This window comes from Rana temporaria, chromosome 3, assembly GCF_905171775.1.
Source record: "Rana temporaria chromosome 3, aRanTem1.1, whole genome shotgun sequence".
NCBI lineage: Eukaryota > Metazoa > Chordata > Amphibia > Anura > Ranidae > Rana > Rana temporaria.
Window position 1 is genome coordinate 240,456,696 of NC_053491.1, and position 19,737 is coordinate 240,476,432.

Sequence of the window (19,737 nt, forward strand, 5' to 3'; positions counted from 1 at the left end):
CAGAGAGGAGAGCGATGACTGAGAGTCACTGCTCTTTGCTCTGAGAAGACCAAGAACTGAGCGATCAGCAGTGAAGTGATCACTCAGTTCTTGGCCTTGGAGCAGACATAGGACAGCTGCAGCATCACACCAATGTTGCAGCATAGAGGTATGTATGTTTTTTTTTGTTTTGTTTTTTTTGTACCCCAAACTTCTTTAAAATTGCCGGGAATGCTTTTAAAAAAATAAATAAAAATGAAGAGATTCCTCTCTCTATTATATCTATGACAATTGTGTTTTCAGATAACCTTACCTTGTCCAGATCCAGTTTATGTCTCAGTGCTGGGGAAGCAGTTAAGTGTATTGAAGTTGGGCTACTGGCCTCCTTGATCACCTGTATGAAAATTAATAGATATATCTTTATCAGAGATTTTATTTACATAAGAATTTTCAGAACTAGATTTATTAGGCTCAATATTTCAAATGAATGTGGAGCAGATTTTGTCTCCAGAATTATAGACAAATGTTTGTGTTCAGCAACGTTTTTTCTCAAGATGTAATATTCAGCAAACCTCCCAATCTTAGTTTATTACAACTGGCAAAACCCAACTGCTGGATACAATGCACTTCAACCACATATAAATATCCCAGCATTTCTTTGTAAGCAAATGCCATCTGTGTATAGTTTGTACCAGGAAAATTCATAATACAAAAAGGGAAAGAATTCTGACTCTCACCCTCATCCATTCTTCAGCCTGTTCCCGACTTTGACACGCCAACACAAGTATCTCTGAGTTTGGAAGACAGAAACGTAGCTCGTGCTTCTTACGTCGGCCATCTTTTGGGACGTAGGTGACATTACACAGAGGCAGAGGCATTTCCAAGTGAGGATTCTGGTCCTTAGAGCTCTTATAACACTACAGAAAATTAATGTTATTAGCTGACATTAGTAAGATGGCATTGAAAACATTATTAGAGAGCAATTGTGCAGAACAACAGCATCAGTTACAGTGGGGATCAAAAGTTTGGGCACCCCAGGTAAAAATGTGTATTAATGTGCATAACGAAGCCAAGGAAAGATGGAAAAATCTCCAAAAGGCATCAAATTACAGATTAGACATTCTTATAATATGTCAAAAAAAGTTAGATTTTATTTCCATCATTTACACTTTCAAAATTACAGAAAACAAAAAAAATGGCGTCTTCAAAAGTTTGGGCACCCTGCAGAGTTAATATCTTGTACTGCCCCCTTTGGCAAGTATCACAGCTTGTAAACGCTTTTTGTAGCCAGCCAAGAGTCTTTCAATTCTTGTTTGAGGTATCTTTGCCCATTCTTCCTTACAAAGGTCTTCCAGTTCTTTGAGACTTCTGGGCTGTCAGTCACGCACTGCTCTTTTAAGGTCTATCCATAGATTTTCAATTATGTTGAGGTCAGGAGATTGTGAAGGCAATGGCAAAACCTTCAGTTTACGCCTCTTGATGTAATCCCCCGTGGATTTTGAGGTGTGTTTAGGATCATTATCCATTTGTAAAAGCCATCCTCTCTTTAACTTCAGCTTTTTCACAGATGGCATCAAGTTACCATCCAAAATTTGCTGAAATTTTATTGAATCCATTTTTCCTTCTACTCGTAAAATGTTCCCTGTGCCACTGGCTGCAATACAACCCCAAAGCATGATTGATCCACCCCCATGCTTAACAGTTGGACAGAGGTTCTTTTCATTAAATTCTGTGCCCTTTCTTCTCCAAACGTACCTTTGCTCATTCCGGCCAAAAAGTTATATTTTAACCTCATCGGTCCACAGATCTTGTTTCCAAAATGCATCAGGCTTGTCTATATGTTCATTTGCAAAGTTCAAACGCTGATTTTTGTGGTGAGGACGTAGAAGAGGTTTTCTTCTGATGACTCTTGCATGAAGACCATATTTGTACAAGTATCTCTTTATAGTGGAATAGTGTACCACAACTCCAGTGTCTGCCAGATCTTTCTGGAGGGATCGTGCAGTCAAACGCGAGTTTTGAATTGCTTTTCTCACAATCCTGCGAGCTGTTCTGTCTGATATTTTTCTTGGTCTTCCAGATCTTGCTTTAACTTCCACTGTTCCTGATGACTGCCATTTCTTAATTACATTCCAAACAGAGGATATTGACATCTGAAAACGCTTTGCTATCTTCTTATAGCCTTCCTATAGCTATGAGTAAGCACGGATTGTAGTGCTAAACGTCAGCTGTATGCCCCAGTCTTTGCTGTGATGTATGGTGTTTGATAACTTTGATCAATAAAAGGCAACCGAGAAGGTTTTTCCAGAGTGCGGCTGTCCAAACATTTCTTTCTACAATTCCAAACAGAGGATATTGACATCTGAAAACGCTTTGCGATCTTCTTTTAGCCTTCTCCAGCTTTGTGAGCATCAACTATTTTCAGTTTAAGTTTTCTAGACAACTGCTTCTAGAACCCATGGTGCTGATTGTTGGGGCAAGGTCAGATGAGTCTGGGCATTTAAAACCTTTGAGATTGAAATCACCTGGTCTTCCCAGACGATGATTGAGAACAATCCATGACACTGGCAGGTCTCAGCTTTGCAAAGGGGGCAGTGCATGCTATAAATTCTGCAGGGTGCCCAAACTTTTGCAGACGCCATTTTTTTGTTTTCTGTAATATTGAAAGTGTAAATGATGGAAATAAAATCTAACTTTTTTTGATATATTATAAGAATGTCTAATCTGTAATTTGATGCCTTTTGGAGATTTTTCCACCTTTCCTTGGCTTTGTTATGCACATTAATACACATTTTTACCTGGGGTGCCCAAACTTCTGATCCCCATTGTATGACCTTAAAGGAGTTGTAAAGGTTTTTTTTATTTTCTAAATGGGTTCCTTTAAGCTAGTGCATTGTTGGTTCACTAACCTTTTCCTTCTAAATGATTTTTTTTCTTTGTCTGAATTCCTCACTTCTTGTTCCTCCTCAGTAAGCTGTTCTGGCTGACTAACCCCCAGCCAGATCATGGGGGCAAGCTTACTGAGGAGGAACAAGAAGTGAGAAATTCAGACAAAGAAAACAAAGAACAAAAACATTTAGAAGGGAAATCGAAGGAAAAGGTACGTGAACCAACAATGTACTGGCTTAAAAGGAACATATTTAGAAAATAAAAACAAACCTTTACAACCCCTTTAAATTGTATAAATGCAAAAATCTAATGCAAACCCCCAACATACAGTGACCAAAGTTCCATAATTATATATCTGTTCATTGCCTAGGAACAAGAGTTAATAGCATAAATATAAAGTAGAGATAGCTGGCAGACAATTCTGTTTTCTGCTGCATTTGCCTCAAACCTAATTTGTGTATGTGATGCGCTAGTTTTTAAACTTATATTAAAGGAAATGTTTTCCCTAAATCAGCTAAAAATAACATAATAATTCAGATGCACTTGATTTTAAATATTTTTTTCCCCCTTAAACCTTTTTTCAATTGTCAGAGAACCAGGATGGCAGGATGAGCTGCTATATTCCTGACCTCTCAGTGCCCCTTTGCTGCCAAGACCTATGGAGCCACGTGGGAGTCCTAAAGCTGATATGTAGCCATTTAGATGGTTCATCCTTAAAGTATTTTTTATTTTTTGTCACATTAGTTTGTTAATTCTTCACCTTTTTCTAGCTTTAGTTTCTGTTCAAAAATGACTATAAGGTAGCTGTGGATTAGAGATGGGGGAAGGGGGGAATGCTCTAACTCACAGAGACTTCTGCACACAGTGGCCACATATATTCCCCTGCATGGTTTGTCAATAGTGGTACATCAAGTGATTTCCAATACATACAAAGCCTTGCAAATCGCAGGAAAGAAGTATATTTTGCCACCTAATCAGACATCAGAATTACAAATATAAATTGTATTACCTATAAATCGGCTTTAAACAAAACCTATAATGAGATATTACGAAAGCAACCCTTTGTGACCTCTCTTTCAAAAAATACTACTTGATTAAGCCAATGGATTTCTCAATCACTGGCCTGGAACAAGTATGCAGAGTTTTGACATCAGTCTGACTTTCCTGATCTACATGGGTTTTCCAAGTCACGGGGGTTGATTTACTAAAACTGGAGAGTGTAAAATCTGGTGTAGCCGTGTATGGTAGCCAATTAGCCTTTAACTTTAGCTTGTTCACGTAAGCTTTGGACAAAAAAAAAAGGAAAAACTGCACCAGATTTTGCTTTCTCCAGTTTTAGTAAATCCCCATGGTCTCAGAAGATATTGAATCTAGAACAACTAAGCATTTTAAAAAGCATGTAGGCAAATGCAGCCTTTTTTTTTTCCTTTTAAGACGGGATTCTATACTTCTGAATAAATGCAAGTGGACCTTTTATAAATACAGTATTTATCACTATAAGAGAGTCTGGTTATAATACAATTCATAGGCATCAGACCAAAGTTCAGAGGTGAGCTTGTGGTACTGGGTCCGTGCTACTTGATTGCCAAATACATAACACACTGACAGTGACTAGAGCTTAGCCAATGCAAACAGCACTTTTCATTTGTGGTGTGCCAGAATGTGACAGCTGACGGGTCGGTTATGTTTTTCAATGCTTTCCAGCTCTCCCTTCCAAACACCTTGTTCATACACTCCGGCTCCATTCACAGTGGTCATAGAAGAGTGGATGCAGGAAATCCTCTCTGGCACTCAGACTGTTTGGATTCTGTATGACGTAACAGAAAATATTTTCTTCCTTCCTTCCCTCAACCGTGTCAGTGTATTTGTTTAAGTCGGTCGGTGTCTTATCACTAGGATGATATTTTTCATTGTTTGTTTCTAAAGAACTTTCCATGTAGAATACTTCATTTCTCTTACCAGTAGTTTGTTGTCTCTGATTAGTGTCAGCTGTTTTGCCCACTGGCCAAAGCGCTTCTTGCGCAGGAGAAATGCGCAGATTCTGCTATCCCGGACCAGGTGCAGAGACGACTCTTGGGAAGGCCATTGGTGCATCTGACGCTGAGCTTTACCCTCTTCATCTTCGTCATCATACGACTCATAAGAGCTGCTCAGACCATCAGACTCATTATCTACACACAAAGGAACACAACTCAGGGTTTATGAAACACTTCTGGTCTATGCAAACCAAAAACCATAAGTTAAATGCTCAAGCCTTAGATATCAACTAATAACTAGATTTACCTCTCAGCCACCAGACTTACCCTAATGCCTTGAACACACGGTCGGACTTTTGACTGTACAAAAGTCCGCCGTAAAATCCGTCGGAAGTCCGACGGAAAGAAAGAAAACAGGTTCTCTATCCAAGGTCTGTCGGACTTCCGAAAAAAAAGTCAGATGGAGGCTACACACGGCCGGACTTTCCTAGAAAAAAAGCCTGTCTGACTTTTTTTGGAGGGAAATCCGGCCGTATGTACAAGGCATTTGAGTATGAATTTGATTGGAGGCTGTGGGGAAATTCCTTAAGTTCACAGTAAGAACACATTGATATACATCACCCTTAGTGACCTATATTTATCTGTGGGCTTGGATTAAAAGGAAGGAGTTCCCAGTGCCCACAGAACTGCAGCTTCTAAACATGGACAACCATTAAAAAGTAGCAACATGTACATCAAGCCAACGTGTTTAAGGGGAAAGACTCCTTCTTCAGGGCTATTGCTGCATGCTATTGGATGGGAACAATTGCCATGAATGGTTATGTTGGATAAGAGATTTCAGAAACCAAGATGGTGGGATGCCAAATTAGTTTATGATCTGTGTATCTGCACTATGCCTAAAAAAATACCAAATCTGTGCACCAGAGGTCAGTGGAGTAGTCTCATATATAGGCAATCAAAAACAACAGATTTCTCAAACTTTTCTTAGCCAGGAGTCACATTCACAGGTGAGGATAAAGCCCCGTACAAACAGACTGAATTCTGGGAGACATCAGCAGGATAAAAAAAAAAAAGTCCGTCATTCGGCCCGTGTGTATGTCAGTCTGTCCGACACAAGCCAGCCAGCTTCTGTCAGACAAGCATGCTGGAGAACCAGAAGCTGACCGACTCCCCGTCAGCACTCTTAGCCAATGGCAGAAAGCGCTTATCAGAGTGTTCTGGCAGGGGGCGTCCCCCTTTCAGAACACAACAACTCAGAGGGGGAGATTGCTGTACTAGCTTTGGATGGTTAGTACAGCAGCTCCGAACAAAGTCAACGTTTTTTGGTAGTTTGTACCAGGCAAAAGCCTCTCAAAGTATGACAAAGAACACTTTGGTAATTACAACCTATAATAACCTGATGCATTTATATAAATAAAACAGTACTGGCTTAAATTGTAGATAGGAAAATGCAATTATTCATTTTGTAACAAACAATATAGGCATAAGAACTGATTGACCAAGATTAGAGATTAACTCAGGCGTGCAAACATTCTAAAACAGAAGATATATGTCTAGGTAAATTCCCCCTGGAGGCAGACCAACGGGGCTCCAAAGCTCACAGTGTTTTCCTAGAATTTTAAACAGCATGAAAGTATGAAGAGCCTGAAACTTGTCCTCCTGATAAAAGTATTTTATTGATGAAGGGACAACTTGCACACTGTACCCTTCATCATTAAAGTACTTTTATCGGGAGGACTAGTTGCCGTCTCTTCATTTCATACTTTCATTCTACAACATTGTAAAATATGTGGACAGCCATAAAGAACCAAGCCCCAGTTTTATACTTATATGTACCGTATAAAAAGAGTAACAATCGTTGATTAAAATTAATCACAGCAGCAAATAATGTGAAGTTTCACTATCCTCCTCTAGAATACAGTCTTGATTCTGGTTAGAGAGGAGCTTGGACATTCTCCCAACTTGCCTATCTAAATCAAGCTTGTCATATCATCTGGAGGATGGGTTATTCACTGCCTCGCAGGACATCAGTATCCTTATATTGACACATGCTCATGCATATTGAGCATTTATGCACGCTGCGGGTTGGTGAATGAAACGGCCTGCAGATGATAGGACTAAAAAACATTGAAGTTTGGATAGAGGCAAGCTTGGAGGAAGCCCAAGCCCACCTCTAATCAAATTCTAGACTGTATTCTAGAAGAGGATTGTGAAAAACTCTACATTTGCTGTTGTCGTTCATTTTAATAGTTGTTAAACTTTATACGGTACATATAGCAACATATTGTAAAACTGGGGCTTGGTTCTCTGACTGTACACATATTTTACAATCTTATTGTAGAATGTTTGTACAATCTCCTTTAGATTTACCAAGATCTACTATATGTATTGTGAGAGGCTAACAATTTATTATGTTTACAGTATTATATCATCAATGGCTCATTTACACCCTGGGGCGGACTGACCATTCGGGCACTGCCCGAGGGCCCCATGCCACTAGGGGGCCCCATCAGGGTTGCCAGACTCAGTAAAACCAGGGACAGCATGTAAAAATTGGTGTTTTAAAAAAAAAAAAATCCCAAGATTAAAGCTGCCCCGCCTCTCCAGTACCTTTTCAGTGTGTGTATGTATACTGTGTGGCCCCATAATCTATTGCCTGGGGGCCCCATGAGTTGTCAGCCCGCCCCTGTTTACACCTGTATAATAAAGAGTGTTAAGTGCAGCAACCAATCTTGTTCTGATCCAAGTTCATCCGAGTTTACGATGATTGGTGGTTTTAGGTTAGTGCACCTTGGTATAAGCCCTCCATATTGAAAGGCTGGAATACATTATGCTGGTAAATCTACTTAAAGGGGTGTTCCAGCCTTTTTTTAAGTTTATTAAAAGTCAGCAGCTACAAAAAAGTGTAGCTGCTGGCTTTTAATAAACAGACACTTACCTGCTCCACGGTTCCAGCGTCGCGCTGGCCGGGGCTCCGCTCCTCGCCCCCCCTCGCCGTCTTCATTCCTAGTGTGGGCACCCGGCAGTGACAGCTTTCGGCTTCACGGCCGGGAACCCACTGCGCATGCGCGAGCGGCACTGCGCATGCGCAAGCGGCGCTGTCCGATTGGACAGGCGCTCGCCTACAGGGAGGGGCTGCAATAAGGCGATTAAGCTAATCGCCTTACCAGCCCCAAGGCGGAAGGAGGAATTGGGACATGAAGTCCCACTTCTCCTGAAAAAATTACATGCTAAATGTGGCGTGTAAGGGGGCAAGGAGTGGGTTAAGTTACATTTTTAGGTAGAACTCCGCTTTAATCTCAATACTCAAAACCTGAACTGGGTTTTCAAGTTTCTATTGTATAAAATACATTTTTAAGACTGTTTAGCACCTTCATTCCATAAGTGCATTTATATGCACTGTCACTTACATGAATGTTTCTGCTCTCCATTAATTTGGGTAAGAGGGTAATTATTATCCGCTTCTTCATAATATCCATCTTCTATGGAATTGGGAGGGCTGGAACTGTCTGTGAAAAGTAGGAAATACATCACAAATAAACTATGGAAAGATAAACAGTTGGCATCGAGTAAATCACTCATCATATTCTAATAAAAACGCACACATTTTGTACAAATGTTAACAGGAAAACTCCACAAGTGTATTTGGTGGATAAGGTGATAAGTGAAGCACATGTGTAAATATCCCATGCACCTGCTTCCACAGCTCCAGCAGTTTTGCCTCACCCTGTCTACACTTTGTATGTTAAAAACAAATCCCTTATTGGTTTGAATGGTTAATAATAATCCAACAACTGTTACAAGTAGCCGACAAGGGAAGTGGAAAATGTAATTGTATGTAAATCCTAACAATACATCTCTTATGTTTCCATTTTTGGTCTGCTAAATTGGTAAAAGTTTTTTTTTATTATAGCTGTTGGAGAAGTGCAAAAAAAAAAAAAAATGTAAGTGGTACTAAAGGTTCATTTTTTTTAAAAATAACAAACATGTCATACTTGGCTCCACTGTGCAGCTCGTTTTGCACAGAGTGACCCCGATCATCCTCTTCTGGGGTCCCACGGCAGCTCTTGCGGCTCCTCCCCGCAATAGCTTACCCCCTCTGGGAAGCGCTCTCCTGAGGGAGTTACCTTGCGGCAGCCATAGCCGCTGAGTGAATGACTCGGCCCTGCCCCCCGGCGGCCGCGTCATTGGATTTTGAAAGACAGCAGCGGGAGCCAATGGCTGCACTGCTATCTATCCAATGAAGAGCCGACAAGCAGTGGTGAAAGCGACGCGGGTTGTGCCCAGGGAGATTCGGGGCTCAGGTAAGTAAAAACGGGGGCTCGGCACAGCAAGGTGTTTTTTCACCTTAATGCATAGGATGCATTAAGGTGAAAAAACATGAGGGTTACAACCCCATTTAATTGAACAAGCTGAAGTTAGAAGCTGATTGGCTACCATGCACAGCTGCAGAAAAGTCTCAGTGCTCCAAGTTTAGTAAATCAATCCCAATGTGTCAAGGTGTTAAATTGACTAAGACCCCTTTGACGCAAGCTCCCTCCTCTGCTGATCCCCATTGAGCAGGCTGATTTAAGGTCCTGTCCACTTTGCAGAGCGGACACTGACACAGTCCCGCTCTCCAAATTGGTTAGAAAGGGGCCACCTGTCCATTTTCATCTGATCCGATCCTCCAGACAAATGGAAAATAGGACCACCATGCATCTGCTTTTTTGTGGGCAGGATCGGATAGCGGTGGGTGTCAGCTGACATCCGCCGCTCCATAGAGGAGACTAACAGGCAGACCTGATCGGACAGCCCGTGTGAAAGGGCCATTAAAAACAAAACTTAAGGTAGGAGCATATATTTCTGGCACATCAAATATTTTTTTGTAATGACAGCATGGTTAACGGGAGAAAACAGAGGGGGATTTCAATGGAGAAATAATAATGTTAACACACATGGATAAATAATGCTAACAGACACCCATCATCAACCGTATGCTAAACAAAACTACGGGGTGGGGTTCTTTTATTCTCCTAATCTGTGTTTCCCTCATAAAAACGTAACATTTTTTAAATAAACCTGAAGAGTAAAGAGCCTGTCTTTACTACTCTCATTCTGAAAATACTACAATGTAATTGTCTGGTTGTCTCTAGCTCTATGCCTCAAAAAGTATTAAAGACAAACAACCATGGGGATCAAAATATAGTTAGAACTTTTAATAAACACGCATTCATATAAGAGCCTCAAAAAATAGCTAATGGATTAGAATTACATGGATATCTGATATAGAGAGGCTCTCAATTGTACCCTCTATAGTTCATTAGCATAGGTTTCCTTGAATCTATAGCACAGCTCCAGGAAGAAAAGCACATGCAGGACCTAATAAAACCCCATATGGGCAACAGAAGACAATCTGGTCCACAATTTGTATCTGTCTGTGTATTCAATCATTATTTTCTCTCATTCAATATGGACCGTTCAGATTGAACACATCTGTTATGGCCTGGTCTGGTCAACATCCAGATGACATTTCGAGCCATCTTCTATTTTTATGGCCTGATTTACAATAGGTAAATACATATTAGCCATGATTTACGGTCCTTCAGTTTAATGTTACAGTAGACCAAGCTATAGATGAAAAAGACAAAAAAAAGACAAAACACTCCTTACTGCGAGATGTTATATACTCAGTGGACTTTCCTGGCCCAAGTGGCACAGCCTCCTCATAGTAATCCTCTGGTGGGGGAGTGGTAGGCAATGGTGGTGGAGGGACACATGGTGGCAATGGTGGTGGAGGGGCACATGGTGGTGGTGGAGGTGGAGAAGATTGGCTCTCTGTGTCTTTGTATTCATCCTGCATTTCTTGTAATTCCTGCAGGTCACAATCTGAAGAACAAATCCCGGAAATTTGAACAATTAGCACTTTACTTTAAATGTCTTCATGGTGTGAGAACAACATATTGTTTACAACCTATAAAATGTGTAGCACTGGGCTAATGCTAGTCCCGAAGGCCTTCCATAACATTTCATACAAAACAGGACCATTCATTGTATTTGAGTGAAAGACAAATCACAAAATTTCCATAAAGATTTAACGAGATGACTCACGAGCAATAACGCTGCTGAGGTTACCGTCACTAAAGCAAAATTGTGTTGGGTGGCCAATTGTAAAGTTTCTACAAGTTCTTTTTGGCGATAATACCTCTCAACTGAAATGAACTAGAAGATGATGTTAAAGTATAGCTAAACCCAAGAGCAAAAAAGTTTAATATATTGCAGCCTACCAGTCCTTAGATGTGGTTGCTGCATTGTTTTCATATTTTAGGTTAAGAAATTTTTTAGCAAGTACAGAAATAACTGATGATCTTGCCAGAAACGCATGGTTCTGGTCACTTCCTGTGTGCTGGAGGCAACAAAGTGTTACATTTCTTGAGTAAACTACTAATCTTGTCATTCTGCATGTAATTGGAGATAAGCAAAGGCAGACATGTTTGAAGTACAGCCTGGGAGGCAACCAGGGCTCTGTGTATGAATACAGTGAAGGAGTGTGCATTGCCACCCGGGGGAAAGAAAGTGTGTTTTTTGCAGGATTACCGGTAGAAATAATAATAATAATAATAATAATGCAGTCACTAGTTCTAAGGACTGGTAAGCTGCAATATATGACATTTTAGTTTTGAGTTTAGGTATGCTTTAAAGGGTATGTCTAACCAAAACTGATGGAGACTAGAGGCATATTAGGCATCTTTAGCAAGCTTAGGACAATGTGAACACTGGAGATTCCCAAAATGGAGAGTCACAATAGGTTTCCTGGGTTCTTTTAAAATATATGAATTAAACAAAAATCCAACTGCATAAAGCTTGCCCATACATTGGCTATTTTTTCAGTCAACCAAATGTGTTGTAAAAAAAAAAAAAAAAAAAAAAGAAGGACTCGATCCCCCCCCCATCCACACAGATGACATGGATAGGGGAATCCTCTCTGCCGAGCTATTGTATTCTGATAGTGGGGTCACTGAAAGCAGACCGCCCACTGAAGAAGAGGATACTGCTAGCTGCTGCCATAACAATACCCCTCTTACGAGAGGTTCGTAAGTGGTTAAATGCTTCAACACAGGGCACTTTCACCCCTTTTCATCTTTCATCTCTGTCACACTTTGAATAACAATTGCACGGTCATGGAACGCTGTACCCATATGACATTTTTATCATTTTTTTTCCACACAAATAGAGCTTTGTTTTGGTGGTATTTAATCACTGCTGAACTTTTTGCAAAAAAAAAAAAAGAAAACAAAACAAAACAAAAATGTGGGGAAAAAAAAAAGTTTTTCTTCGGTTTCTGTTAGAGAAAATTACTTATTTACAAAATTTACCATCTCTTCACTGATGAGGCGGCACTAATAGGCAGCACTAATGGGCACTGATGAGGAGGCACTAATATGCCACACTGATGGGCACTGATAGGCGGCACTGAAAAGCAGCCATGACTGACATCACTGATTGGGGTCACCGATGGGCACTGCACTGATAATTAGGGCACCGATAATCAGTGCCTTGATTACCTGTACAGGTCTCCCCTGTGAGGAGATGCCACTGATCGGCTCTCCTCGCCTCACACTCGGTCAGTGTGAAGCAAAGAGAGCCAATAAAATCACTTCCGTGTTTACATGTGACCAGCTGTGATTGGACACAGCCATTTACAAGGGTAAAGTGCTGTGTCATCGGCTCTTTACCAAGATCAGGGATCCTAGGAACATGGTACAACCGCGATTGCTGATTTGTGCCACCCTGGGCACGCAAACACAATGAGAATGGGCTACGTCATGACGTTAGCCAAAAACGAGAGGGGATCCCGCCCGCCGCCAATTTTACTATAGGGATTGGTGGGAGGTGGCTGAATAAAATTGTTAACTTTTTATAATTCACTGGTTGCTGTTCATTATACCCAAGGAGGTACATTTAAATGCCTGGGCACTTTCGTAATTCAATATAAAGAGGTTAAAAAACAAAGTTTTATTCCACTATTCACAATGTGAATGGTTGTAGAATTAAAATTTTTATTTCTCACTTACAGTCATTGCTTACCACCATTGAAAGGAAAAAAGGTAGAACATGCTTGGTGATGTTCAAAAGAGCTTCTCACTTTACACCCACCATAAACAAAATAAACAGATATCAAAATGGTTTATTGGCCTAATCAACAAAAAACAAACATACCAAACTCCTCAAAGAGAGACTCCACAAAGCTTGTGCCATTGTGATAGGCAGCAGTGTTCATATACTGGAAATCCAGGTCATCTCCTGGAAAATGTAAAGAAAGGCACAAATAAATACACATACATACATATACACACATTATATATATATATATATATATATATATATATATATATATATATATATATATATATATATAGTGTTTAACAAGCGTGTTAGGTATACTTTTCAATAGTAAAAGTTGACCTGAATAAAAAAAAAATAAGATTTCCTATGTCAGCTGCAGCGAGGCCACAGGCAATACTGGTCACAGTACAGAAATCACTGCTTGCAGGCAGCAAGGTACCATGGGATATATAGTCCTTAGAAATTGAAAGTAATTAGCAGCAGAGAAGCAGAACTCAACACAAAAGGAGATTTTTCAAGTAAGCTTATACTGGATTGTGAAATATACTGTAATGGCGCGTACACACGACCGTTTTTCGGGTTGTAAAAAATGAAGTTTTTAAGGGTCTAGAAAAAACAAAGTTTTTTTCAACCCGATCATTAAAATGGCCTTGCCTACACACGATCGTGAAAAAAAAAATGCTCTAGCAAAGCGCAGTGACGTACAACGGTACTATAAAGGGGAAGTTCCATGCAGATGGCGCCACCCTTTGGGCTGCTTTAGCTTACTTTGTGTTAGTAAAAGACGATTCACGCTTTTCAGTCTGTTACAGTGTGATGAATGTGCTTACTCCATTACGAACGCTAGTTTTACCAGAATGAGCGTTCCCGTCTCATAACTTGCTTCTGAGCATGCACGGTTTTTTCACGTCGTTAAAGCCCACACACGACCATTTTTTCCAACCTTAAAAACGACAACGTTAAACGTTGTGAAAAAATAGAGCATGTTCGAAATTTTTAATGGCCACTTTTTAGATCGTGAAAAATGCTCTGGAGCCCACACACGATCGTTTTTAATGACATAAATTTTTTTTTTTTAAAACCCGATAAACTGTTGTGTGTACGCGGCATAACTTTTCTTTGTATTGCTATTACAATGCTGATGTTATAAAAGAAAAGTGTATGCTCGGACCATAGAACTTCTTTGGCCATTCAGAATTGGCCTAATCAGAATTAAGATCAGTGTATTTACAGCAGGCATGTTCCCATGTTTCAGGCCTGCTTTAACTCAACAAAAAGTATTATTATTGCTCTGTATTGATCTACCCTGTGTTAACATAGCTTTATTATAGCAGATGTTCACTTTTAGAGAGATTTTCAAATTTTGCATCTCTGTGATCCCTACCTAAATACACACTAAGCCAGGTCTTGAGTTCCAAATTGAACAAGAACATCATTTGCCAGCTCATGTGCATACCTTTTAATAGATTATTGTCTCATTTATGTACCATACCTCCCAACTTTTTGAGATAGGAACGAGGGACACCTATCAGCAAAAGTATGTAGGCATAGGACACACCCCTTGCCACACCCCCTTAAAGGAGAATTGTCCAAAAAAAAAAACAGATTGGTTAAACCCACAAGTGTTTTTTTTATCACTACTATTCCTTTATATTGGCTTTTGGAATTTACAAATGCAGACATTTTGAAATCAGATGAAAGGTTTAGCACTGGGAAAGACTTTTTGATAGATAAAAAGTGCATTTTATATACAACTATATAGATCAGACCAAAATGAGGAACAAATGAGGAGGAAAAAGGGACATTTCTCCAAATCAGGGACAGTCCCGCGAAATCAGGGACAGTTGGGAGCTATGTATGTACTATGCATCTACCAAGAAGCGCTGGTCCAGCGGTTTGATGTTAGTACTGAGATTCTGTTATTATTTAGTACAAAAGTGATATTAAAAGGGAAAAAAAATGTCAAAAGCGAAAATTACTTGTGAGCTGCATTTGTAAATAGTGTTTTTTAACCAACAAATCTGAGGCACCCATATTGAGATGGTCAATCGCTTATACCTGGAGAAGGCTGTAGCTGTCGCAGGATGCTGCATACCGCACTTTGTTTTTCTCTGGTGGTGGCACTAAGGAATTCATGATCCAGAAGCTTTAGTAACACACTCAACTCTGGCAACAGCTGGTCTAGAACTAGAGGAAAAAACAATAGATTAGCTTATAAGATATATTCTGGTGTATAAGCATACATAGTAACTCAAATTAGCATTAGAATAACTATTGATTGGACTCCATTTTTAAAGGCGTTCTCTAACAATTTGGAACACAAACATATGACATGACCTTTCTGAGTAACATGGTGGAGTTCCTGCCCCGTTGGTTTCGGGGGGAAAAAACTGGTTATCGCCATGTGACATTTTATCTGACATCAATCCCCCAAGGAATATTAGCAGATGCGTTACAAGATAATGTTATTTATTTTTTATTCTGGAGACCCTTTTAAATGGAAACTATGTTTTCCTTACACATACACGAGGTAACATTGCAAACATTTGGATAACACTTGATGGAAACAGCTGCACTAAGCACCATGCATCAAAGGGATGTACTCTATATTACCACTGAATGCAGAATTTTTCCACCCAAAAGAGAGTTTTCCATTCTGTGTTAAACATCCCCCGCCAGGTTTTGTCCCAGCTCTGTCAGGGAAATCTCCTTTCATACTGGGCAAAGCTTTGGCAGCTCAGCATGGCATTTAGCTGAACATTTGCTGATCCCAGAGAGCTAGGAAGACCTGAAGGATCAAATTCTACTTATTCCCCCCCCCCCCCCCCCCCCAACGGTGGCCTTACATGTTTCAATAAATGTGCAATTTATTTTCCAATTGATCTCTCCAAATAGAAATAAACAATTAATAGTCAACGACGTGTTGGATCGATATGCCACACATGGTAAATTGGATTTAAGGTACGATAAGAACGCATGATCATTTATCAATCACATCTCATGATTGATTCTATACATCTATATTCATGAAGAACATAGCTCAGTGTTGCAGATTGATGCAACACAATTGACAATATTTTGCCATGGTCAAAAATCTGAAACTGGGTCTAAATCAATTGGACAGGAAGTTATGGCTATACTATTTGCAGATTCAATCAATTTGATTGCCTCACACATCAAATCAGTAAAAATAAATACAAAATAAATAAAAAATGGAAGCATGTATGGCCACCATAAGGCCCCGTACACACGAAGAGACATGTCCGATGAAAAGGGTCCGTGGACCGTTTTCATCGGACATGTCTCCTGGGAGCTTTTGGTCTGATGTGTGTACACACCGTCAGACCAAAATCCCTGCGGACAGAGAACGCGGTGACGTAGAAGACACCGACGTTCTCAAACACGGAAGTGCAATGCTTCCACGCATGCGTCAAATCAATTCGACGCATGCGCGGGATTTCGGGACGCTGGTTACACGTCATAACCAGCGGACATGTCCGATTAGGTGTACTAACCATCGGACATGTCCGACGGACATGTTTCCAGCGGACAAGTTTCTTAGCAAGCTAGGAAACTTTTGTCCGCTGGAAACCTGTCCGCTAGGCCGTACACACGGTCGGACATGTCCGCGGACCAGTTTCAGAGGACATGTTCGACCGTGTGTATGGGGCCTTAGAAAGAAAAATTAGTTTGAGGTTGGAATGTTTCACTTTAATATAACTTCTTTTGGAATAAAATTACAAATCACAGGTATGTTCTTTAGAGATCTTTCTACCAAGTAAACATTTTTAGAGATCCTTCTACCAAGTAAACATTTTTTTTTTCAGCGCACAATCTTTCCTAACTACTATTTTAGCTCATAAGGTTTGTTGCAAAGCACTGATGAATGTACATCTTGATACTTATTAGAAAACGTGAAATCAAATAATGATGGCAATTTGTCTTTCACAGTGGAATTTGCTTGATTCAAAATGTTAAGCACCCATAGGCGTGCGCACAGGGTGTTCCAGGTGTGCCTGGGCACACCCTAATCACCCTGTGTGGTGAAGATTCCCCCTATTTCTCTCCAAAGCCCCCCAACAGTGCTCCTAAAAAAATAAAATATAAACAAATTTAAAAAAACTAAAATAACTACTGATACCGCCCACAGCCCTACTGACATTGTCAGTATATATATATATATATTTACACACACACACACACATGCATATGTGTTTGAGCTTTAAGGGGCACACCCTAATGCAATAGGCTGGGCACACCTATGTAAGGTGTGCCCACCTTATATTTACTGTACAAGTATTAACACTAAACCAATAAAGAAAGATAGCAATTAAAAACCAATGGGGCTCTTCTACAACCACATCTTCCACCCCAGCCTGTTAATACTAGAACATATATTTGATCACCCATACACTGCTCAGTCTAGTCTATGAATTGCTAAGCTTTTGGCACCTTTACTACATTTACACCTTTACTACACTGCTGGTAGAGACAAACATACCAGTGCTAAGCCAATTCCGCATGAGTACACAAAACACAATAACCACAGGACCTGCTGTGGAGCGCCCATAGTAGGTGGCCCAGGGTCATCCCATTTGTGTGGGAACACTTAAAAAGGTTATGGTGAGAACTATATTCCCTAATGAAAAACAGAACTAAAAAGAGTCCATTAAATTTCACAAAAAAGGGAACATCAGCACTTTGGAGGTCCAGGAATATCTCAAGAGCATAAAGTGGCAGGTGGAATGTATGCAATGTGTGCAATGTGAATAGTGGGGAGCATTGGAGAAGTAATGCAGAGACAGGCATGGCTTTATCTCAGCGGTTTACAGAGGCTGAACATCAAGGCTGGGGTCAATGTATGACTAATAATGCAATCATGGCATAGACTACTTACACATCACACGCCACCCAAGTACAAAGCGGTAACTGTCTGCATGTGTTACATCTGGTAATGTCTTTTATCTATAGTCTCTCTCTCTGAATTTATGTTATCAGATTCACATATCAGTATAAACAGGTACAGCAAAAGGTTAACACATTACGTAAAATGGTACGTTCCTCCACCACTTTTGTATCACTTGACGCTTCCTTTAAGATCGTAAGCTCCAACAAGCATGGCCCTCTAATATCACTTGTATTGTATTGTATCTGTACTGTCTCTCTCTAGTTTGTAAAGCACAGTGCACTATATATAAAGCTGCCCATACATTAGTCAGTTTTTGTGTTCAACCAGGAGGTTGAATGAAAAAAAAAAAAACTGACCCTATTCCCCCAGCCACACATTCGAAGTGAATGGGGCAATTCTACTGCTATGTTCTTGTATTTGCCATCAGAATACACTGATCAGCGATACAGGCGATAGGCTGGTCAATCCACCAACTGATTTCTGTTCGACCACATTGCCCATACAAGGATCGACATTCAGCTGGTCCTGCTTAACTGGCCAAATTTTGATCCATGCATAGCTGGCTTTAATCCTATATAATAATAATAATAATAATAATAATAATAATAAATACAAAGTCCCATGAGGGCTATATAGAAAAATGGTAAAAAGTGGCACACAGCGTTATATAAATATTAGCAATAAAGGGACATCGGGCCTTAAAGTGGTTGTAAACCCTTACAGACCACTTAGACCTACAGATAAGCCTATATTAAGGCTTACCTGTAGGTGCAAGAAATATCTCCTAAACCTACATGGTTTAGGAGATATTTCCAAAAGACATGCACCGATGTCTACGGCGCATGCACCGTAGACAGTGGCGCGCAGGCGCACTGAGCGTGCCGTTACCAACGGCGATCATGCCGTTAGTGGCGGCACCCACGCACATGCGCGGGAGTGACGTCATCGCGGCTCCGGCCAGTCACATCGCTGGACCCGCGATACGAGGAAAACACTCAGGGAAAGATGCCGGCGCTGGAGGAGAGGAACGAGCACTGCTGCGAGGGCGTCGATCTCAGGTAAGTAATATATAATGAGCTAGTATGCTATGCATACTTGCTCATTATGCCTTTTTCTTGCAGGGTTTTTTTTCAATTTTTTTTAAGAGGGTTTACATCTTCTTTAAAAATAAAATAAAAAAGAAAATGGTAACAAAGAGGTATACAGACTATATAGAAATGCTTTTATAGAAATGGTAACAAAGTGGCATACGGGCTATAAAATAGAACAAAGAGGAATGCAAGCTACTTTTTATAAAAATGGTAAAGTGGCATACAGACTATAAAAATGGTAACAAATATGTATACAAGCTATGTAAAAATTGTAATAAAGTGCCATGCTAACTATATAAAAAACTATAACAAAGTGGCATACAGGCTGTTAACAAAATGGTAACAGAGTGATATAAGAGATTTTATACAACTGGAAACAAATTGGCATATGGGCAAAAAAAAAAAAAAATTGTAACAAAATAGCATTAAGTGAAATACATAAAATAAAAAAGTGGAGATATATACCAACATCTAATTTTCATTGAATTAGGGTTATTATGGCAGCCTGAAATTCTTGGGGGGAGCAATTAAAACACATTTCTAATCTAATCAGTCATTCTCATCTAATCAGAGAAAGGACCTTTAGGTGCTGGTTGGACACAGACAAGTGTAAAACGTATTTTACATTAAAATCCTGGCTGCCTTGACTTTTTCCTTGCTGTACATATATACGATGGAGCAATGAATGGATCATGAAATGTTTGTCCAGTTTAGGATATCTATGTTGTGTTTGGTATAACAACTAAATCTATTTATAATGAATTGGCTAAGGAAGTGTCTAATATCC

General features: G+C 40.0%; 1 protein-coding gene across 1 annotated transcript in view; it reads right to left on the reverse strand.

Moving 5' to 3' along the window:
• The window catches only part of AFAP1L1 (actin filament associated protein 1 like 1), a 138,691-nt gene that overhangs the window by 43,108 nt on the left and 75,846 nt on the right, over positions 1-19,737 (reverse strand). Inside the window, exons 2-8 of the mRNA XM_040344527.1 lie at positions 15,009-15,137; positions 13,044-13,127; positions 10,497-10,712; positions 8,255-8,353; positions 4,828-5,039; positions 717-896; positions 293-373 (exon numbers count right to left, since the gene is read on the reverse strand). Coding sequence (XP_040200461.1) covers positions 293-373; positions 717-896; positions 4,828-5,039; positions 8,255-8,353; positions 10,497-10,712; positions 13,044-13,127; positions 15,009-15,137 — 1,001 coding nt within the window. The remainder of the gene's footprint in view (positions 1-292; positions 374-716; positions 897-4,827; positions 5,040-8,254; positions 8,354-10,496; positions 10,713-13,043; positions 13,128-15,008; positions 15,138-19,737) is intronic.